Source organism: Schistocerca nitens, chromosome 1, assembly GCF_023898315.1.
Source record: "Schistocerca nitens isolate TAMUIC-IGC-003100 chromosome 1, iqSchNite1.1, whole genome shotgun sequence".
Classification (NCBI taxonomy): domain Eukaryota; kingdom Metazoa; phylum Arthropoda; class Insecta; order Orthoptera; family Acrididae; genus Schistocerca; species Schistocerca nitens.
In genome coordinates this window covers 658,499,950-658,519,327 of record NC_064614.1, presented here as the reverse complement: position 1 = coordinate 658,519,327, position 19,378 = coordinate 658,499,950, and the positions used below count along the sequence as shown (strand labels likewise).

The following is a 19,378-nucleotide window of genomic DNA, read 5'->3' as shown; positions in this document are numbered from 1 at the left end:
GACTAGCGGGTTCGTCTATGCACAGGGAAGTCAGCGCTTGTGCAGTTGCATGTCGCACCGGCATTCCATACACTACTGTTTGGTTGGCACTTAGGCGTATCCTCCGATGCTATCCATACAAAATCCATCAGCATCATGAACTGTTACCTGGCGATTTAGTGAAGCGGAGGGAATTTGCGTCTGGCCTTTCAAAAGATGGTGGAAGTGACAATTGCTTGAGTAACGTGTTATGGACCAACAAAGCTCCTTTCATGCTCCAAGGGTCTGTCAACACTCACAACTGCAGAATTTGGGCTACTGAAAATCCTAGAACTGTCGTGGAAACTCCATTGCACGATGAGAAAGTCACGGTATGGGTTGGATTTACCACATATCCCGTTATCAGGCCTTTTTTCTTCGAGGAAATGTGTGATTCTGGTTTTGTAACTGCTACCATGACGGGTGAGAGGTACACCGATATGTTACAGAATCGCATCATCCCCAGCCTGGCTCATAAACACCTGCTGGAATGTACGATGTTTATGCAGGATGGCACTCCACCCCATATTGCTAGACGTGCGCAAGATCTCTTGCGCACGTCGTTTGATGATGATCGTGTGCTCAGCCCCCACTTTCGTCATGCTTGGCCTCCCATGTCCCCAGACGTCAGTCCGTGCGATTATTGGCTTTGGGGTTACTTGAAGTCGCAAGTGTATCGTGATCGACCGACATCTCTAGGGATGCTGAAAGACAACATCCGACACCAATGCCTCACCATAACTCCAGACATGTTTTACAGTGCTGCTCACAACTTTATTCCTCAATTACAGCTATTGTTGAGGAATGATGGTGGACATATTGAGCATTTCCTGTAAAGATTTGTTATGCTAATTATTGCTATTCTGATCAGATGAAGCGCCATCTGTCGGACATTTTTTGAACTTTTGTATTTTTTTTTATCTAATAAAACCCCATGTCATTCCAAGCATGTGTGTCAATTTGTACCTCTCTATCTACATTATTCTGTGATTTATTCAGTTTTCAAATTTATTCTGACTTTTTGATCACCCAGTGTATCTATATTTCACACGCAAATGTGTTTGAAAATGAAAGAAAAGAAATCTCAACTGCTCATTCCATGCTGGCAGTTTTATACATATTGCAGTCATCCAAGTACTACGGAAGATCAGAGGCAAAGTTGTACAGGGTGTCCCACATATAACAGTGCGCCTCGTGCCCGATATTCAAGTAACTATGAACTAACTAAAAAAGAATAGATAATAGTAACCATAAAAAACATGTAAGAGATGCTGGAAGTGGTGGCCATAGGCATCCAGGTGTCACTGACTTAATGTAATGATGATGTTGACAAGCAACACAATGTAATTCTGCAGGCGGGATGCTGTTGGTTTCTCTTGTAATGTTCTGTTCAAGATCATCTATTGTGCAAGGATTATCAGCTCACAATTTGCTTTCTAGTGTGTCCCATAAACAAAAATCACGTGATGTTAAGTTTGGAGATCTTGGGCGGCAGAGGCCTCTACTGACAAGTCTCTCTTCAGGGCACACACATTGGTGACCTGGGCCATACTTTGGTTGGATGTGTGAGAGGTTGCGCCATCTTGTACGAATACATCTGCTCTGAATCTGTTAATTGTGCATAAAAAGAGTCTATGATCTCTAGATATCCAGCACTGTTTAAGGTGTTATTGATAAATATTGGGCCAATAAATTGCATGCCGGACAACACACACCTATCACCTCTGAGTGGAGACGTTCTTCATATAGAATATGTGGGTTGTCCTACAACTAGTATCTACAATTCTGGTAGTTTACATAACCTGACAAATAAAACCAACCCTGTCTGACATGAAGTAAAGCAAGGATCCAAGTGACTGTCAGAATTGGAGTTAACAGCAAGTTACAATAATTAACTCTTTTTTTTCTCCCCCCCCCCCCCCCCCTTACCCACAGATTTCAATTCTTGCACTACACTCACATGATGATTTCATATCTTTTTAGTTCATGATGACACGAAGTAAGAGATGCACCAATCTGTTGCGAAAACCTCCTTACCGACTTGTGGAGACTTCTTATAATGTCCATGTGAATTCTGTCTGTAGTTTTAGGGGTCCTCATTGTCTGTCGCCTATTCCTGTGCACATTCTGAACGGATCCTACAGTCCCATTTTTTGTAGAGATCTTGAATACTGCTGGTTGCAGGGAATTTTCTATCAGTATACTTCACTTGAAACATTTTTTTTTACAGTCATTGATGGGGCCTGGATTCATGTAGCACTCCAACATCAATTCCCTGTTCTAGTTGTAAGGGTGCAAGTGTTCATAATGGTCAGTGGGAGTTGGTGATATGCGCACATACTGCTGATTTGAGATTGCAAGATTGTGTGTGTGTGTGTTTGTGTTTACAGAAATGTATGTAACACCAAGAATTGAAATGCAAAATACTAGGTTTAAGTAAATAGTTATAAGTAAAAGAAAATTAGGTTCTGTTTGGATTGGTGTGGTAGTTGGTGTTGGAAATGTTCCGAGGACACCACACTCTGCTCAGGATGTCAGAGCAGGCAGTGCTCAGAATCTGCAGAGGAGTGTGGTGTGCATGGAGCTCCATCCATGGTGAAATTCTGTGATCATGGGATTTGGTAATGTGGAGACCTGTAGAAAAAACAGAACTGGATTTGACCCAGAAGCATCATGAGAGTCTGTTCTTGTTCTGGATTTTTAGTTACTGTCAATCAGAAGTTAAACCAGTTAGTAACTGGGATAATAAACACTAGTTTGTGAACATACCAGTGCCTGTTATTGTAGTCATTTCACAGGAGAAATCTGGTGGAAGACAGGGTCCCTCTGAAACAAGTAAGATCATATCAAGGAGGAGGGAACCCTCACATAATGCAAACTGCCCCATTTCTATAACAATAATATGAGCTTCTCACAACTGATGTATGAACAAACAGCTGCACTCAACTTTCCAATAAAACATAGTGTAACCAACTTCCAAACAGTATTGCCACTTCACAAGCAATTTGACCAGAGATGATTAACTGGTGCGTGAGGCATACTGGTTTTATGTGGGACACGCTTTTAAGAAACTTCCTGTATATGGTATTTTCTGTCCTAAGCTAAAAAATTGGATTTGACACACCTACATCTACAGACACATATCACTCTGTAATTAACACTTATGTTCCTAGCAGAGGGTTCATCGAACCATTTTCAGAATATTTCTCTACCATTCCACTGTCGAACAGCTTATTGGAAAAAAAGAAAAAAAAAATCCACACACTTAAAGTTTTCAGTGTTAGCCCTAATTTCTCTTATGTATTATAATGATCACTTATCACTATGTAGGTGGATGACAGCAAAATACTTTCACATTTGGAGGATGGAATTGGTATTTGAAATTTTGTGAAAAGATCTCACTGCAGTGAAAAATGCCTTTGTTTTAATAATTGCCACTCCAACTCGCACATTATATTCCCGACACTCTCTCCCCTATTTCACAGTAATGCAAAACGAGCTTCTCTTTTTTTGAACTTTTTTGAAGTCCTCCATCAACCCCATCTGTTAAAGATCCCACACTGCACAGCAGTAATCGAGAAGAGGACAGACAAGCAAAGTGTAAGCAGTCTAGTAGATCTATAGTTTTGTGTAAGTGTTCTGTCGATAAAATACAGTCTTTGGTTTGCCTTCCCTACAACATTTTCTGTGTAATTGTTCCAATTTAAGCTGTTTATAGTTGTAATCCCTAGGCATTTAGTTAATTTACTGAAATCTTTTGTCAAGTAAACCAGTTTAAACATAGGCTTCCATTTTCTAATTTCTCTTTTAGATACTGGAATACTGTGTCGAGATGTTGAATGATACAGCAAGAGTGCAGTACTTACTGTCTGCAATAGATCAGTCTGAAGATCCTCAGGTGTTACAAGCTCTTTGTCAAGTGTGCCACAACCTGCTGATATCAAACAAATTTGCTATTCATAAGTATAAGTAAGTAGAGCTTTTTCTTTCTTACTTATTATATATGTTGAATATTTATGCACAACAAACTAGGTTTAATTTTAAAGAACAAGTAGAAATTTGTCTCTGAATGCTTTCAACCCCCCCCCCCCCTTTTCCTTTCCCCTCCCTCTTACATCTTCAGATCTCCATTTCAGTAAGGTTAGCCAAAATGTTGCCCCTGGCTCTTGCTCTTTGTTGCACCTTGTTTCTTATGGAGTACAGTTTCCATTGGATTTTTCTCTTAGGCAGCCTCTCATCTGCCATCTACCTGCAGATGCCCGTAACCAACATATTCTCTGTGATTTCATAAATTTAACTAAAAATCTCCCTTGCATAAGTTCCTGTAATTTATGATTAAGCTTTATTCCCCACACCACTGCCACTTTTAATGGTCCACAAGCTTTTCATGAATTTTATGAAATAGGATTAACAAGATACTCTGAATGCTGTTTAAAGTCAGAATGTCAGATGTTTGAGAAAGTCAGGTTTTTTTTATTATTGTGAGTGTTACTGTAATTTTATGAACATTCACATGATTTTGAGAACTATGAAAACATTGATAGTGTTTGCCCATGGTGCACTTGTTATAAATCATGCATAAAGTGTAGTACAGAAGTCCACATCATATGCAGGTTGTGAAAATGACCTTCCAGGAGCTTTAAAGTGGTAAACATTCATTGTTACTATATCTAACTGCATCAAAAGGTGAATCGTGTACAAAATATAAAGCGTACTCCCTAGAGAGTAACAAGTACAAAAGAAATTGGTACTTTTCAGCTCAGAGATCCAATACATTTATGAAGAATGAACTAGTGAAGAGGAAAAACAGTGCTCAATATCACTACGAAAGGTGTGTTTTTGACATCAGAGCTTCAGAATATATAAAATAGTTGTATTATGAAAATGTTTTATTTCTAAATCTAATTGTTTCAGGGGCAGAAAATGTGAAAACTGTGTTAATCCTAATTTGAATGAGTTCATTTTGCCCCAAAGGGTGCCATAATAAGTTTGAGAAGATAATCAGTTTTTACTTTGTACGAAGAATGTATATTTTTGCTTCATCGGTATATCTGGGCACAGCATATTGATGACCTCACATGGATATTACAGTGAACTCTCAATAATTTGAAATTCAAGGGATCAGAAAAAGCTCACATTAACAAGTGTTCAAAATAATATGAATTATTCAAATAATTTAGAGGAATTGAGGGAAAAAAAGTAAAGTAAATGATGTACCTGTTACCCACATATGTACATTCATATTTATTTTAATAATGACCAAAATAATACATACATATAGAGATATGGTACAATATGAAAAGCATACCAATGAAAATGTTACAAATCATTTTGAAAAATAGTCATTGATTTTGTTTTGAGAGAGTGGCTTCCATATAGCACTGTCCAGTGAATTTTCAGTGGTGATGGGAGCTAAGGAGAAATCATCACTAGCTTCGATCTGAGGGCATAGCAGCATTGAGTATGGTCAGATGACTGTGCCTCATTAAGTGTGACTGGAGTTGGCAGTTATTCTTTGTTATCTTCCACATCCTCATCCTGACAGGCCAACAGTTCAGAATCAGTTAGAACACCATGGACAGCAGTGTCATTGTCAACATGAATGAAATCATCAAAGGTTAACTCACCACAGCTGGATAGAAGTTCCCTCTCTGAATTTGTTAATTCTTGTGAGTCTGATGACTATTTTACATTTTGAACCTGCACTTTCTGAAGCAGTTATAAAGTGTGTTAGGATCAACATTTTTCCAGGCCGTATCATAGTCAAAACTATTATGTTTGCCTTCTCACCTTTTTCAGTACTATCCAGCACAAGTAAAACAGTTTTTCTCAGGCAGAGAATTTTTAAAATTTTGTAGTCTGCCTTGGTCCAGTGATTGAAATCTTGATGTTGCATTGGCTGGAGGGAAAAAAAAAAAAAAAAAAAAAAAAACACACAGTTTTACATGATCTAATGGTGGTGGGTCATTATGTTCAGTGCAGTTGTCCAAAAATAGTAAAATTTTGTGTTTCTGTTGTTTCATATGACAACTTAGGTCAGCCATTCATTAAACAATTCCGTCATCATCCATGACTTAGTTTAGCGCTAAGTTGTGGGAAATGATTTTATTCCCTTGAAATAGTGTGGTTTCATAGATTTCCTTATTGTGAGTGGTTTCAACTTTTGAGATCCATGTATGTTACAGGCCAGAAGGACAGTTATTCTGACCTTGTGCAGATTCCTTCTATGACACTTTTCATCTTTGAATATTGGGTGCAATAGGGAAGACATTTATATACGTAAAAAAAGGGCAGTTTTGCCTATGTTGAATATGTTGCGTAAGTCTTAGCCATTCAAAAGTTGTTTTAGTTCATCAAACTGTTCAATACAGAGAGAATTTTCCATGCTGGCTCTCTCTCCAAAGAATTTTTTTTAACATGATGGAATGACTTAAAATGGGAGCCACCCCTCAGTTGCCACAAATCCTTCAATCCCGAGGGACTGAGCAAAGGACTTTGTTTTCCCTTCAACATGAAACCACTTAAGGGAATGTTTTGTCCTCTAAACTGACTTATTAACTTGAGCAAGCACTCTTCAAGGCGGGGAAATTTACCCTAATGTGATCTTTTTTTTTTTTTTTTTCCAGTGGCTGAGACACTTCCATTGACAAGATCTTCATTTTTTAAAACCAGTGGCAATGTAGAGGGTAAAATAGTGAACTGTTTTGGAACTTTTTTTTTTTTTTTTTCAAAATTCCACTGTTAAAAGTTTCAATAACAAGCTTTACTCATTAATTTAAAGACACTTGCTCCTGTTAGCACTTGTGGTGTTCCACAGTGTCAAGAAACACAGACCGACTGCAACACAATATGAAAGCAGACTGCAGACGATATAGATCGGAGAAGCAAATAACAGGTGGTCTGCACCTGTACTGGGAATCACAGAAGTGGGGGACTTTAAACTACAATGTTTTGGCAAGGCATACCATTGCAACTTCAAATTACTGAGTGGAACTGGTCCTTGATATCCTAGAAACTGGCACTGGGAATATTATCTTGCTGACCACAGGAGTCCTCATCACCACATGGGCAGCTCTCTGTCTCTCTCTCTCTCTCTCTCTCTCTCTCTCTCTCTCTCTCTCTCACACACACACACACACACACACACACACACACACACACACACACTCTGCTGTGACCTGAAGTTGTACCTGATGGCTTCCCACATCATCATGCCAAGAGTAACACTTTTGTGCCTCTCCAAAACATTGGAAGAACAGTACCTCTCCCATGTCATTGCCGTTCTTTCTGACAGTGGTCACCCATTGCTGAACCACGATTCATTGCTGAAGACAATGTGATGCCATTCATCAGCTGTTTGTGCTTTCTGGTCATGCCACCACTCCAAACACAGCCATTTGTGTTGCGTTGCATGGGACAGTGATATCTTAGATCAGCTGCTGCTTGTCTCCCACCAGTGGAGCAAGATGATGCTGAATGTTGCAGGGTGTCCATTACTTGCTTTTGGATGGTAGGCAAAGAAATGAAGGGAGTATTATATGTTTGGTGTACAATATGGTGATCCTTCTTTGTGGTGTTAATTAATCGAAACCCTCAGCTGCCACCAGGTGTTGTTGTTAACCTCAATGGGGACAGCTGAAAATGTGCCCCAACCGGGACTCGAACCCGGGATCCCCTGCTTACATGGCAGACGCTCTATCCATCTGAGCCACCGAGGGCACAGAGGATAGCGTGACTGCGGGGACTTATCCCTTGCATGCCTTCTGAGAGACCCACATTCCCAACTGTCCACAACCTACATTCGTAATGTTCCTAAAGGATATTTGCCCATTCACTAATTATTCGCACCAACTAAGGTGACGATTCCTGTAAGAGTTCGGGCAAAGTGTGCGCATTCGTACAGGAGGAGGTCAATGGCCGGGTAGCCTTTAACTGTATGAAGATAGTAACTGTTCCGAAAGAACAGATACCAATGATGACCATGCAGCTTCAGTAGAAAAAAATGATAATTAATCGAAACCCTCAGCTGCCAACAGGTGTTGTTGATATACCTCAATGGGGACAGCTGAAAACGTGTGTGTTATTTCAGAACAGTTACTATCTTCATATAGTTAAAGGCTACCGGGCCATTGACTTTGTTCTGTGTGAATGCTCACTCTTACGGAAATCGTCACCTTAGTTGGCGCAAGTAATGAGGGAATGGGCAAATATCCTTTAGGAACATTACGAATGTAGGTTGTGGACAGTTGGGAATGTGGGTCTCACGGGAGACGTGCAAGGGGTAAGTCCATGCAGTCACTCTATCTTCTGTGCCCTCGGTGGCTCAGATGGATAGAGCGTCTGCCATGTAAGCAAGAGATCCAGGGTTCGAGTCCTGGTCAGGGCACACATTTTCATCTGTCCCCATTGAGGTATATCAACAACACCTGTTGGCAGCTGAGGGTTTTGATTAATTATCATTTCTTTCTAGAGAAGCTGCATAGTCGTCATTGGTATCTGTTCTTTCAGAACAATTACTATCTTCATGTACTTCTTTGTGGTGGTCAGACAAGGCTGACTAGAACCTCTGTGACGAGTATGCCTCCACTTATGTTCCCATGCAGTCCAACATTAATTAGGCTCTGTGATATCCATATGCCCCATAATTCTTTATATTGCACGATTTGACCAGTCAGTCAAGTAAAGGCACACAGTGAGGTCAGTTTCAAACTGTCAGATGGTGATACCGCGTACTAGTGTATGTCAGCGTTGTATTTTTGTCCTTCACAGTGATCATTCAACATCTGATGACGTTGACTCCCGTTATATACTCTTACCAGACCTGGTAACAACTCTGGGGATCGTTCTACCTGCTGTTGAGAATCACAGCTGTAATCAGCGATGTACCTGCCGGTGGTGTATACAAGTACACTGTTGGCCGACTATGCCTTCTGGGTGCTTCACTGATTTTGTCAGGCAATTTAAATAGAAAAAGATTCTGGTGCAGGTGTTGTTGATTCACAAAAAGGTTGCATTGTGAGCATGTGTGTTGCCACAGGTATGTAGCATATCCAAAATTTGTCTTATTCATAATGTGAGTGTAATATGCTGCATTCATCTCTAATGAATATCAATCCATGTTATTCCAGTTTGTGGATCACTTCTGGATGGAGCAGAATCTTGTATAGAGTCATATCTGTCAAATCAAATCCTTTCATGCAAATATGTTTGTAAGTTTTAATGGTTGCATAAAATGTTGCATCATGTCAATTACATCAAAAATAATTACATATTGAAATCATTTTAGCAATGAGAATATGTGTAAAAATATAGATGACTATGACAACTGGAGAAATCCTACTTAAAACATTTCGTTTGGTTGTAAATCATAGGACAAATGTCATATCTGTCTTGAGTGTGTTTCATTTTAACAAATTGTAGCATGCCTTATTGAAAATGTTTTTTCTGTTGGTCCTTTCATCATACACTCAACCATTCGTAATGACAATGATAAATGTACGGCTTTCATTAGTCTCCTAGCATTCACATTTTTATTGTGATTTAGGAATGTGTGTTGGGGATGAATAAAACTGAACAAGTAAAATCGGAAACTGAAACAACCATACATGAATTACCATTGAACTGTGGCATATACTTGCCAATACTGAACATTAAATTGGGGGGCGAGGGGGGGGGGGGGGGGAGATGCAGCATAAATAAAGTAAAAAAATGTCGATCTTGTGCTCTGGAAATAGTGTTTTTCCTTTTGAAATGTGTATAGAAAAAGGGAGATAATTTTGATGTGTTTCATTAAAAGTTTGGTGTTAGCATAATGCCAGTATCATTCTAAAGTGCAAATTTTCGAGTGAAGTTGTGAAATTACAGTTTGAATACCTTCTAGTGCTTCTTAACTAAGACTCTATGGAAAGGCATCCCATGTTGTTAAAGAAAGCACATATTCTCCTCTCTCTCATTTAATCACATATACACAACACACAGGTTTATATTGCTTTGTCATTTGCCATATTTGCATAGCTCAAAATAAAGTAGTAGTTTCCTCAATTACACATAATGAAATATTGTGTAGAGGCTTTACTTTCCTGAACATGTTTCAGGAGTAGGAAGACTGATCACATCACTCTCGTCTAACTTCGTTCAGAATTTTCACTCATGACAATTTTATTTATGAGCTGATTTACTAGTTTTTGAGTTTTCTGCCGAGTTGTTTTCACAACTCTTGACGATTCACCACTAAACGCAAAACTTCTGAACCATCAATTTCATGAGTAAGCTTTCAGGATCACATTTATCAACTGTTTCAAAGGGCATCACAGTTAATACAGCTCATTGCAACATCCTCTGTTGCAACAAAGCCTTTTCACAAATTGTGATTCCCTACTGAACTATGACAGTTTTCTCAGTGAGCATGAAGTTGTGCAGCAGTTAAGATGATAGACTAGCATTTAGAAAGACCGGGTTTCAAATCCCCATCTACTCATCCAGATTTAGAATGCCCTGAAGTTTCCGTTCAAATTTATGGTAAGTTATGGGACAGTTGTCTGAGAAAAGGACATGGCTGATTTGCTTCCCCAGCCTTCCTTAATCCTAGCGTGCTCTCTCTGTAATGACTTCATATGTAATGAGATGTAAAATGCTAAACTACTTTCATTCTTTATAAAAGTGCACTGGTGTCAGTATCAGGTTTTAGCAGACCGTATTATTTTGGAACTTAATTAGAATAGTAAGTGTTTTCATTGCAGTTGAATTGTGGTGGACAGTGTATGTATTCCTTCAGTGCACTAGTTCTGCCATGTGTACTGGGAGCATTTGCAAATCACATTGTTTTTTTTTTTCACAGTGCCACATATGCATTTATCGAGAGGGGACCAGATGCTGTGAATATGAAGTCATGATTAGGAAGAGAATGCAGTGACTTGCTTAGGTCTAAAATACTTTTATACATTTGTGTCAGTAAAATATAACACAAAGAACAAAAAAGGATGTGTACACTTCATTCATAATGAAGTTCATAAATAATAATGGCCATGAAATTCATTTTCTCTCTTCTTCTACTTAGTTCTACAGTTTTCATTTACAGCTGACTTTGAAACCAAAATCTGTCTCAGCCATAGGTACTTATTACTACCCATTACCAGTGCAGCAAATGTTACAATACATCATAGAAGAAATGTGGATGACATGAAATTTAGAAAACATGACAGTTGCCCTTCCAATCTCCTACCAAACTACCCTCCCCTTTAGCCTTTTCTCGTGTGTTGAAGTGATTAATCTTTTAAAGATCACAATGTTGAAAAAACACAAAATTTCATTTGAAGGCTGTCATCATATTCCTCAGGCTTTTTAATGTTATATTAGGACACCAGTTTACATCCTTCCATGCTTACTGTGGATGGTTGCCAAGGTACACTATTTTTGAATCCTGTTTGCTGCCTGTAAATCAAACCTGCTGCCCCTTTTCATTCATTTTACATTATTTCTTTAAAACTTTGAAACTGGGTTCAATAAGTGAGTGGATATAAGGAGAAAGTCTAAAAACTGTTTGCAGAACTTCACAGAAAGAAAGTGAAATATTGTTAGAAACATTTTAAAATGCTATGTCTTTACAGTGTATTTTAATTCATGTTTTATAGAGCACAAACATTAATGGATTCCTGACCACAAAAATAAACTTTTGTAATTTTGTTTAACTATTTCAGACTAATTCACATGCTAGCATTTCGACCAACTTTCCTGCGGCACTTGTGGAGTGCTATTTTGGCTGTAAGGCAGACGTCACTCTTTGGCAGTGCCACACCACTATTACATATTGTATCAAGGGGACTGCCACTGTCGAGTGATGATTCTGCACGCATAGTGCCACTGCTAGCAGTATTCTGCTCTTTATTCAGTTTGCTTCTCATAACACTGCATGATGGAGAATTCTATGGTGATGATACAGTGATAGGTATGTATTGGAGAGAGAGATCAAATTAAAATATGTCACTGGTTGGTAAACAAAACATCTCGCATACTGTTATCTCTCTTCACCCTCTGTGCCCTGTATCTTTTGCTTTTGCTTGTTCTGTTCTGATTTCTTTCATTTGTTGCTATTTGAAAAAATAATATTGTCTTATGAATGAAAGTTATAAACATAATTTATCTCATAAAATGTTAGTTAGCTCAAATCAGCAGTGCAATGACTCTTACTTTGTCTTACTGTCTTTTAGAGGACAAGGTGTTCACTCTATGCTGTTCATGTCTGCATGTGAAAATTGCTTTTTTTTCTGCTCAATATCATTAAAGCAGTGGTAAAACTTGGTAACTTTGACGGGCATATTTAGAATGAGAACTGGAAAATAGGTTAGTTTAATTATAAGTGTAACTCATTTCATTTGATTAAATCAGAGTGACCAAAAAACAATGGTCCTAGCTCCCTGTTGTTCTCACTGAAACTAAGTTTATCTCTTCCCATTGTTCTAGAAATACCAACCTGTACCTAGAAATAGTAGTAGGAGTCCCTTTACCAGGTCTCCATTAGCTAAAATTTCTTCAGGAATTAATGACTGAGACATTTGTGTCTTTTGGCCGTGAATGCATTACATTTGAAGTTTACATGTGATGCAGTGTCACCCCTTGTCATGTGGGTTTTAGTCCAATGTTTTACGTGCTACCTCTTGAGCCAGCTATGTAGTTCAGATTTTAGTATTACCTTAGTAATGGTAAGTACAGATTCTGGTCCAACAAATTGAGTTACTGGCTGCTTGTTTATTGCCACTAATTCATGAGTGACCAGGGACCCACAGAAGGTTTACTTTGTTGTTCGTCTCAAGCCTCACAAGGATTTCGTAGTATTTTGCATTGATCTCATTGCCAGGGCAGTTGACCTTTCAGAGCTGCTTAGCTGTCTGAGTGAATGTAGGTGCTACAATCCTTATAAACCCTATATAGAGTCTCCTCCACACCTACTTTTATAGCAAATATCTCTGCCTGAAACACCATAGCTAGCTTGCTTAGAAAGATTGCATCTCCAGTATAGACGGTGTTCTGTGTACCGTTGCCTCAGCATCTCCACCTGTTCTTGTCCCATTAGTGTACCAAACTATGCCATCTTCCTATTTGTTGAAGCAACTGAAAGTTGTCTTATAAAAAGCCAGCACATTCCTGACTATTCCTACATTTACAACATTCATTGTATTAGTGTGGGATTCTGGATATCCTAAAGATTACCATTTTTAATGCCCCTACAGCTGTTGTAAAACAAATATGTAATGGGGCCAATCCATTGTGGTTTGCAGCCCAGCAGTGGATTGTTGCTAATTCCAGCCATTATGGCTAAGCAGGCTGATCTCTGCACCTTACCAAGCTCCTTAGCAGTGACTTCTGTTCTACTTTGTTCCATCATGCTGTACTCCCATAAATTATCGGAGGTGCTATGACAGAGGTTATCCACCTCTTGGAATAAACCATAGATCGTATTTCTTACACCAGTTGTGCCATTGTTATAACCGTATTGTCAAAATTACCAAGTATTATTATTACTAAATCTTCTGTGTATCCTTAGTAAAATTAATCTTTGGCATTTAGCTCCTTAATGAGCTCACTCATGACTAGGTTCCACAGTAGCTGGGACAAGAACCCATCCTTTGGACACCCTCTAGTGGTGTCGATCATCCATCATGGTGGCTTCTAACTCCTGTCTGCTCAGCGCGCTCTTAATCCACATGCATGCCTGGAAAATGTGGAAAATTCTGAAGAAGTAGATGTTCTGTGTGTCTCTGAGCATCAAGTAACTATGGCAATGGAGAAGTTAAACATTAAGGGTAGAGTAACATCATTTTCACATGGAGTTAACATAGAAAAAGGGAGCAGTTGCAACATACGTAAATGTTGGACACAGTCAAAAATATTGACACAAATAGTTTTTGTGTTCATCTTGTAGAATTCGTTGTACTGCCTGATGAAGACGCCAAGCTACAACATCGAAATACCGCCTGGGGAAGATGCAGACTGCTGACAGTATAGCCGATTCTATGAGATAACAAATTGCTAAAGTGTAAGAAATTATAGTTTCTGTGTTGATCATAACTTAGAAGTGAGCACTTGTGAGTTGTTACTGCAGAATACTTCTCTGATAATTGTAACAGGCTATAGATCTACTCTGGGAAACTGTCAGCTATTTATGAGAATCTAAATATATTATTGAGCTATGTGCCAGACAATAAGAAACAGTCTGTGGAATTTTGAATGTAGATTTCTTAAATTATAGGGACAAGAAAAATGAACTAGAAGAATTATTTAGGTGTGTCAGTCTAATTTCAGTAGTCAGATTTCCAATACATACACTGCAAGATAGTAGAACACTGATTGGTAATGTATTTACATTACATTAATACTTGCTCCATAGATCATAAATTCGACATTTTCGTAATGACGCGATGATCGGTCTGAAGCAATTAATGTGTACCAACTTGTTAATGGACTACCTGATAATGAAGCACAGTTAATGGAAATAAACAACATAGCATCTTGTAATTCTTCATGCTTTCCCGGTGATCTGTTGACATCTTGGATATTCGGGAATCCAGCTGGATGTTCGTGTCATTCTCGCACAATATTTCAACAGCGTGCCTCGCTGTCTACTTCAGGTGCTATCCGAGACTGGTCCTTGGGTTGATTGAGTCCAGTATTTATGCCTGCAAGGAGCTGGGCGTTCCCTAATTGGTCCGCGCCAAGTAGAGTGTTCCGTCTGTGGTCTGTGCCTACCAGATACGGCTTCAATGGACCCCTCCAATCGCGGATGTGCAGACTGCCGTCCGCGTCCGTTTTGGTCGTCCTCAGCGGTTGTGGTCGTCATCTGAGGTGTGTCAGACCCGATCTGAGATGTTGGGTACTCTCTCATGACTGTTACTATGATTTCCACTTCTGTTTCGTGCTGGGCGCTCCATAATTGGTCCGCACCATGTCGTGTGTTCCGTCTGGGGTCCGCACCTGCCAGACACGGCTACATTGGCCCTCTCTGGTCGCCGGTGTTCTGTCCGCACCTGGCCTGGCCATCTTCTGAAGTCGAGTTCATAATCTGGGGTGTGTCAAATCTGGTCTCTAATGTCCGATACCTTGTCTCCCGGCTGTTCTCTCGGTCTCCACTTCTATTTCTTGTAGAATTCCGGAGTATCCTGTGTTGAGTTTTCACAAGCCTCAAGTGCTGGATTCCAGGCAGTGCTGATTTGGTATCCCGAGTCACGGTTGATTAGATTGTCTGTGACCTCAATCTCAATGGCTTCTTTAATGATACTGTCCCAAAATCTTGAGGTCTGTGTCACAATCTTGGTGTTATTATTGTAATTCATTGAATGACCAAGTTCCAGACAGTGCTCTGCTATGGCTGATTTAGTTGCCTGTCTGAGTCTGGTATGTCGCTGGTGTTCTTTACACCTGATGTCCACAATTCTGGTGGTCTGGCCAATGTGTGACATCCCACACTGGCATGGTATGTTGTAAATACCTGGCTTGCGTAACCCCAGGTCTTCTTTTACATTCCCCAGCATAGCCCCAATTTTGGTGGGTGGGCAAAATATGCTCTTGATGTCATATTTCTGGAGAATCCTGCTGATTTTGGCAGAGATAGGTCTGGCGTATGGCAGGTATGCCATCTTCTTTCCTCTTCTGGTTCTTCTTCTGGATCCTTTGGCTGATTGGCAGGTTAAAGTGCCTTCTGGATCTCTCTAGAGGAGTACCCTTTCCTGCTGAACACTGATTGTAAGTGTTCTATTTCTGTGGCCAAACTATCAGGATCTGACAGAGTTTGTGCTCTGTGGACCAGTGTTTTGAGCACTCCATTCTTCTGTGCCAGATGGTGGCAACTGCTGGCTTGTAGGTATAAGTCAGTGTGCGTAGGTTTGCGGTACACACTGTGTCCAAATGTGCCACCTGCCTTTCTCTTCACTAGAACATCTAATAATGGAAGTAGTCCATCCTTCTCCATTTCCATTGTGAACTGAATGTTCGGATGGCAAGAGTTCAAATGTAGCAGGAATTCATCTAACTTCTCCCTACCATGGGGACAAATGATATAGGTATCATCCGCATACCTAAAAAAGCACTTGGGTTGATATGTGGCTGAAGAGAGTGCCTCCTCTTCAAATCTTTCCATAAATCAGTTGGCCACCACTGGTGATAGAGGGCTGCCCATCGCCACCCCTTCTGTTTGTTTGTAAAATTGACCCCCATATAGGAAGTATGTCGAGGTCAGTACACGCCTGAATAGGTCAGGGAGAACCCCAACGAACTTCTCTCCAATAAGCTCAAGTGACTCCTTCTGTGAGGAGAGACACCACATTGAAACTAACCATAATGTCTATGTCTGTGATGTGTTGCTGCCTCAGCCAGCCGGCCGGTGTGGCCGAGTGGTTCTAGGCGCTTCAGCCTGGAACCGCGCAACCGCTATGGTCGCAGGTTCGAATCCTGCCTCGGGTAGTTCTAAGTTTAAGTAGTTCTAAGTTCTAGGGGACTGATGACCTCAAATGTCAAGTCCCATAGTGCTCAGAGCCATTTGAACCATTTTTGGCTCAGCCGTTGCAGGAAATCCTCTGAGTTCCGGATGTGATGTGCACATTTACCCACATGTGGTGTCAACATCATCTTCAGGTATTTCGCAGTAGGGTAAGTTACTGCGCCAATGTTGCTGACAATAGATCGCAGAGGAACCCCATCCCTGTGAACCTTGGGAGTCCATACAGTCTCGGAGGTGCTGGCGCTTTGGGACGCAGCTTCTTGACAATTTGTTCAGGTAGGCTCGTCTCCTTCAACAGAGCCCTGGTCTTTTTGTCCACTTTCTCTGTAGGATCGCTTCGTATTGACCTGTATGCAGGATCCTCCAGAAGTTGTTGCCCCTTTCTGTCATATTCTATTTTCTTTAGGATGGCTGTGGAGTTCTCGTTGTCTGCGGGCATCACCACAATGCTGTCATCCTGCCGGAGTCGCCCAATCAGCACTGCCTGGAATCTAACGCTTGAGCTTGTGAAAACTCAACGCAGGACACTCCGGGATTCTACAAGAAATTGAAGTGGAGACCAAGAGAACAGCCGTGAAACAAGGTGTTGGACATTAGAGACCAGATTTGACACACCCCATATCATGTACTCGACTTCAGAAGTCGACCGGCGACCAGAGAGGGCCAATGTAGCTGCATCTGGCGAGCACGGACCGCAGACGGAACACACGACGTGGCGTGGACCGATTATGGAGCGCCCAGCACGAAACAGAAGTGGAAATCATAGTAAAAGTCATGAGACAGAGTACTCAACATCTCAAGAGTACTCAACATCTCAGATTGGGTCTGACACACCTGAGATGACGACCACAACCGTTGAGGATGGCCAAAACGGGCGTGGACAGCAGTCGGAACATCCGCGACTGGAGCGATCATTGAAGCCAAGTCTGGCAGGCGTGGACCAAAGACGGAACACTCAACTCAGTGTGGACCGATTAGGGAATGCCCAGCTCCTTGCAGGCATAAATACTGGACTCGATCAACCCAAGGACCAGTCTCAGGTAGCACCTGAAGAAGGCAGCGAGGCACGCTGTTGAAATATCGTGCGAGAACGATGCGAACATCTGGCTGGATTCCCGAATATCCAAGTTGTCAACATAGCATCTTACTTCCCTGAGGCAGGTTCATACAAAGCAGTGAGGCCTATTGATGAGAACAGAGTACAGTATTTTAAGAGTAAGTAAAAGAGGTGGTATTGGACGAGATATATATAGAAAGAGATGCTAATTTCAAATTCAATTTATTCCATAATAAATTTGTGTCAATATTTTAAAGTTGCTTTCGTAAAAAGATATCAAGAATATTCATTAAGAAAGGTAAGGCATGGGTAACTAAGGTGATCAAAATCTCGTGTAAGAGGAAGAGGAAAATTTATATAAAGGTTAGAATAATACAGCTGAAATGGGCATGTGACCATCAGCACCGTGGCAGATCATTGCATGGTCTAATGCAGGGGCGGGCAAACGTTGCACGCGGCTCATGAGCGCACAGCTCTGCACGTGTGCTGCTCACGTGCAGGCGTCAACCGGGGCTGTGGCGACAGCTGGCAGGTTGCGGCAGTGTAGTGCCAGGCTAAGCTGTGGACGTTGATGCGAAGCGAGCACTGTGTAGTGAACATTGTATTTCAAGAAACGGAGAAGTGGAGATTTGCTATCTTTTAAAAAGTAATGGGAGAATCATTTTTTCTTTGTGCAAAAACGTGAAAATTCTAAATGTTTAATATGTGGCAGTATTCTCGCTGGTCAACGGAAGTTTAGTATTGAAGGCCATTATAATAAATTTCACAAGGACGAGTACAGTTCATTTATCGGATTCTGAGCAGATGGGGAATTGACTGAGCTTAAGAAGACCGATCTGACGATACCAGATGAATCTGTTGTAGTTGGCCGGCCGGAGTGGCCGAGCGGTTCTAGGCACTACAGTCTGGAACCGGCGACCGCTATGGTCGCAGGTTTGAATCCTGCCTCGGGCATGGATGTGTGTGATGTCCTTAGGTTAGTTAGGTTTAAGTAGTTCTAAGTTCTAGGGGACTGATGACCACAGCAGTTAAGTCCCATAGTGCTCAGAGCCATTTGAATTTGTCGTAGTTGCTGTTGTCACGAGAGATCTGCGACTTTCTCTCGTCATGTCTCTCATCTAACTGATCTAACGCTACTGGATTTCTTCATATTTTAACTTTAAGTTTATATAGGTCTTAGTTTAAGTCTGCTTTCTTAGGATTCTTACAGGCAGTGGTCTGTCTAGCACCTGTTTCCATCTTAAACTCAATGTCCATGTGGTCAGATTAGGATAATTTGAGATTTCTAGGTTACGCTTCAACAGGTATTCAAGTAGGAATTCACATCTCCTGTTGATATCACTACTTCCCCAAACCAGGTTGTGGCCATTGACATCACAAGCAACCAGTAGTTGATGTTCACCTGCAAGCGGCTGTCTGAGTTTCCTCATTTCCTTGGGTGGAGGAGCACTGTCCTCATAAGGAAAGTATGCTGAGGCCAGTACCACGTTCCTTGTGCTCACTTACTCACAATGGTTCATTCTGATGGTCATGAAGTCCTTGGAACAGAAGCTTGCCATCATTATGACTGAAGTTCCATTTTAAACATAAATTCAGATCCTGGATGTTGTCAGATTCCTGTCATAAATTAACTTATCTCTAGTTCCTCCAAGGCCTGATATTCCCACTAAATGCAACTTGGGTTACAGCATCAGGGCCATGTCCATCTTCTGTCTTCTCAGGAGGCAAATCAAGGCAGCAGTTACCCACTTACTGTGCTGCAGGTTTATCTGCACTGCTTCCAGCCACCGCTGTCACCTTTGATGCCCTTGATG

The 19,378-nt window shown here is 40.8% G+C and overlaps 1 protein-coding gene across 2 annotated transcripts in view; it reads left to right on the top strand.

Annotated features, from left to right (window-relative positions):
* Positions 1-19,378, top strand: part of LOC126258964 (ubiquitin-protein ligase E3C) — a 199,980-nt gene that overhangs the window by 92,704 nt on the left and 87,898 nt on the right. For both annotated transcript variants that reach the window (XM_049955684.1, XM_049955683.1), the window contains exons 8-9: positions 3,830-3,987; positions 11,715-11,962. In XM_049955684.1, coding sequence (XP_049811641.1) covers positions 3,830-3,987; positions 11,715-11,962 — 406 coding nt within the window. The remainder of the gene's footprint in view (positions 1-3,829; positions 3,988-11,714; positions 11,963-19,378) is intronic.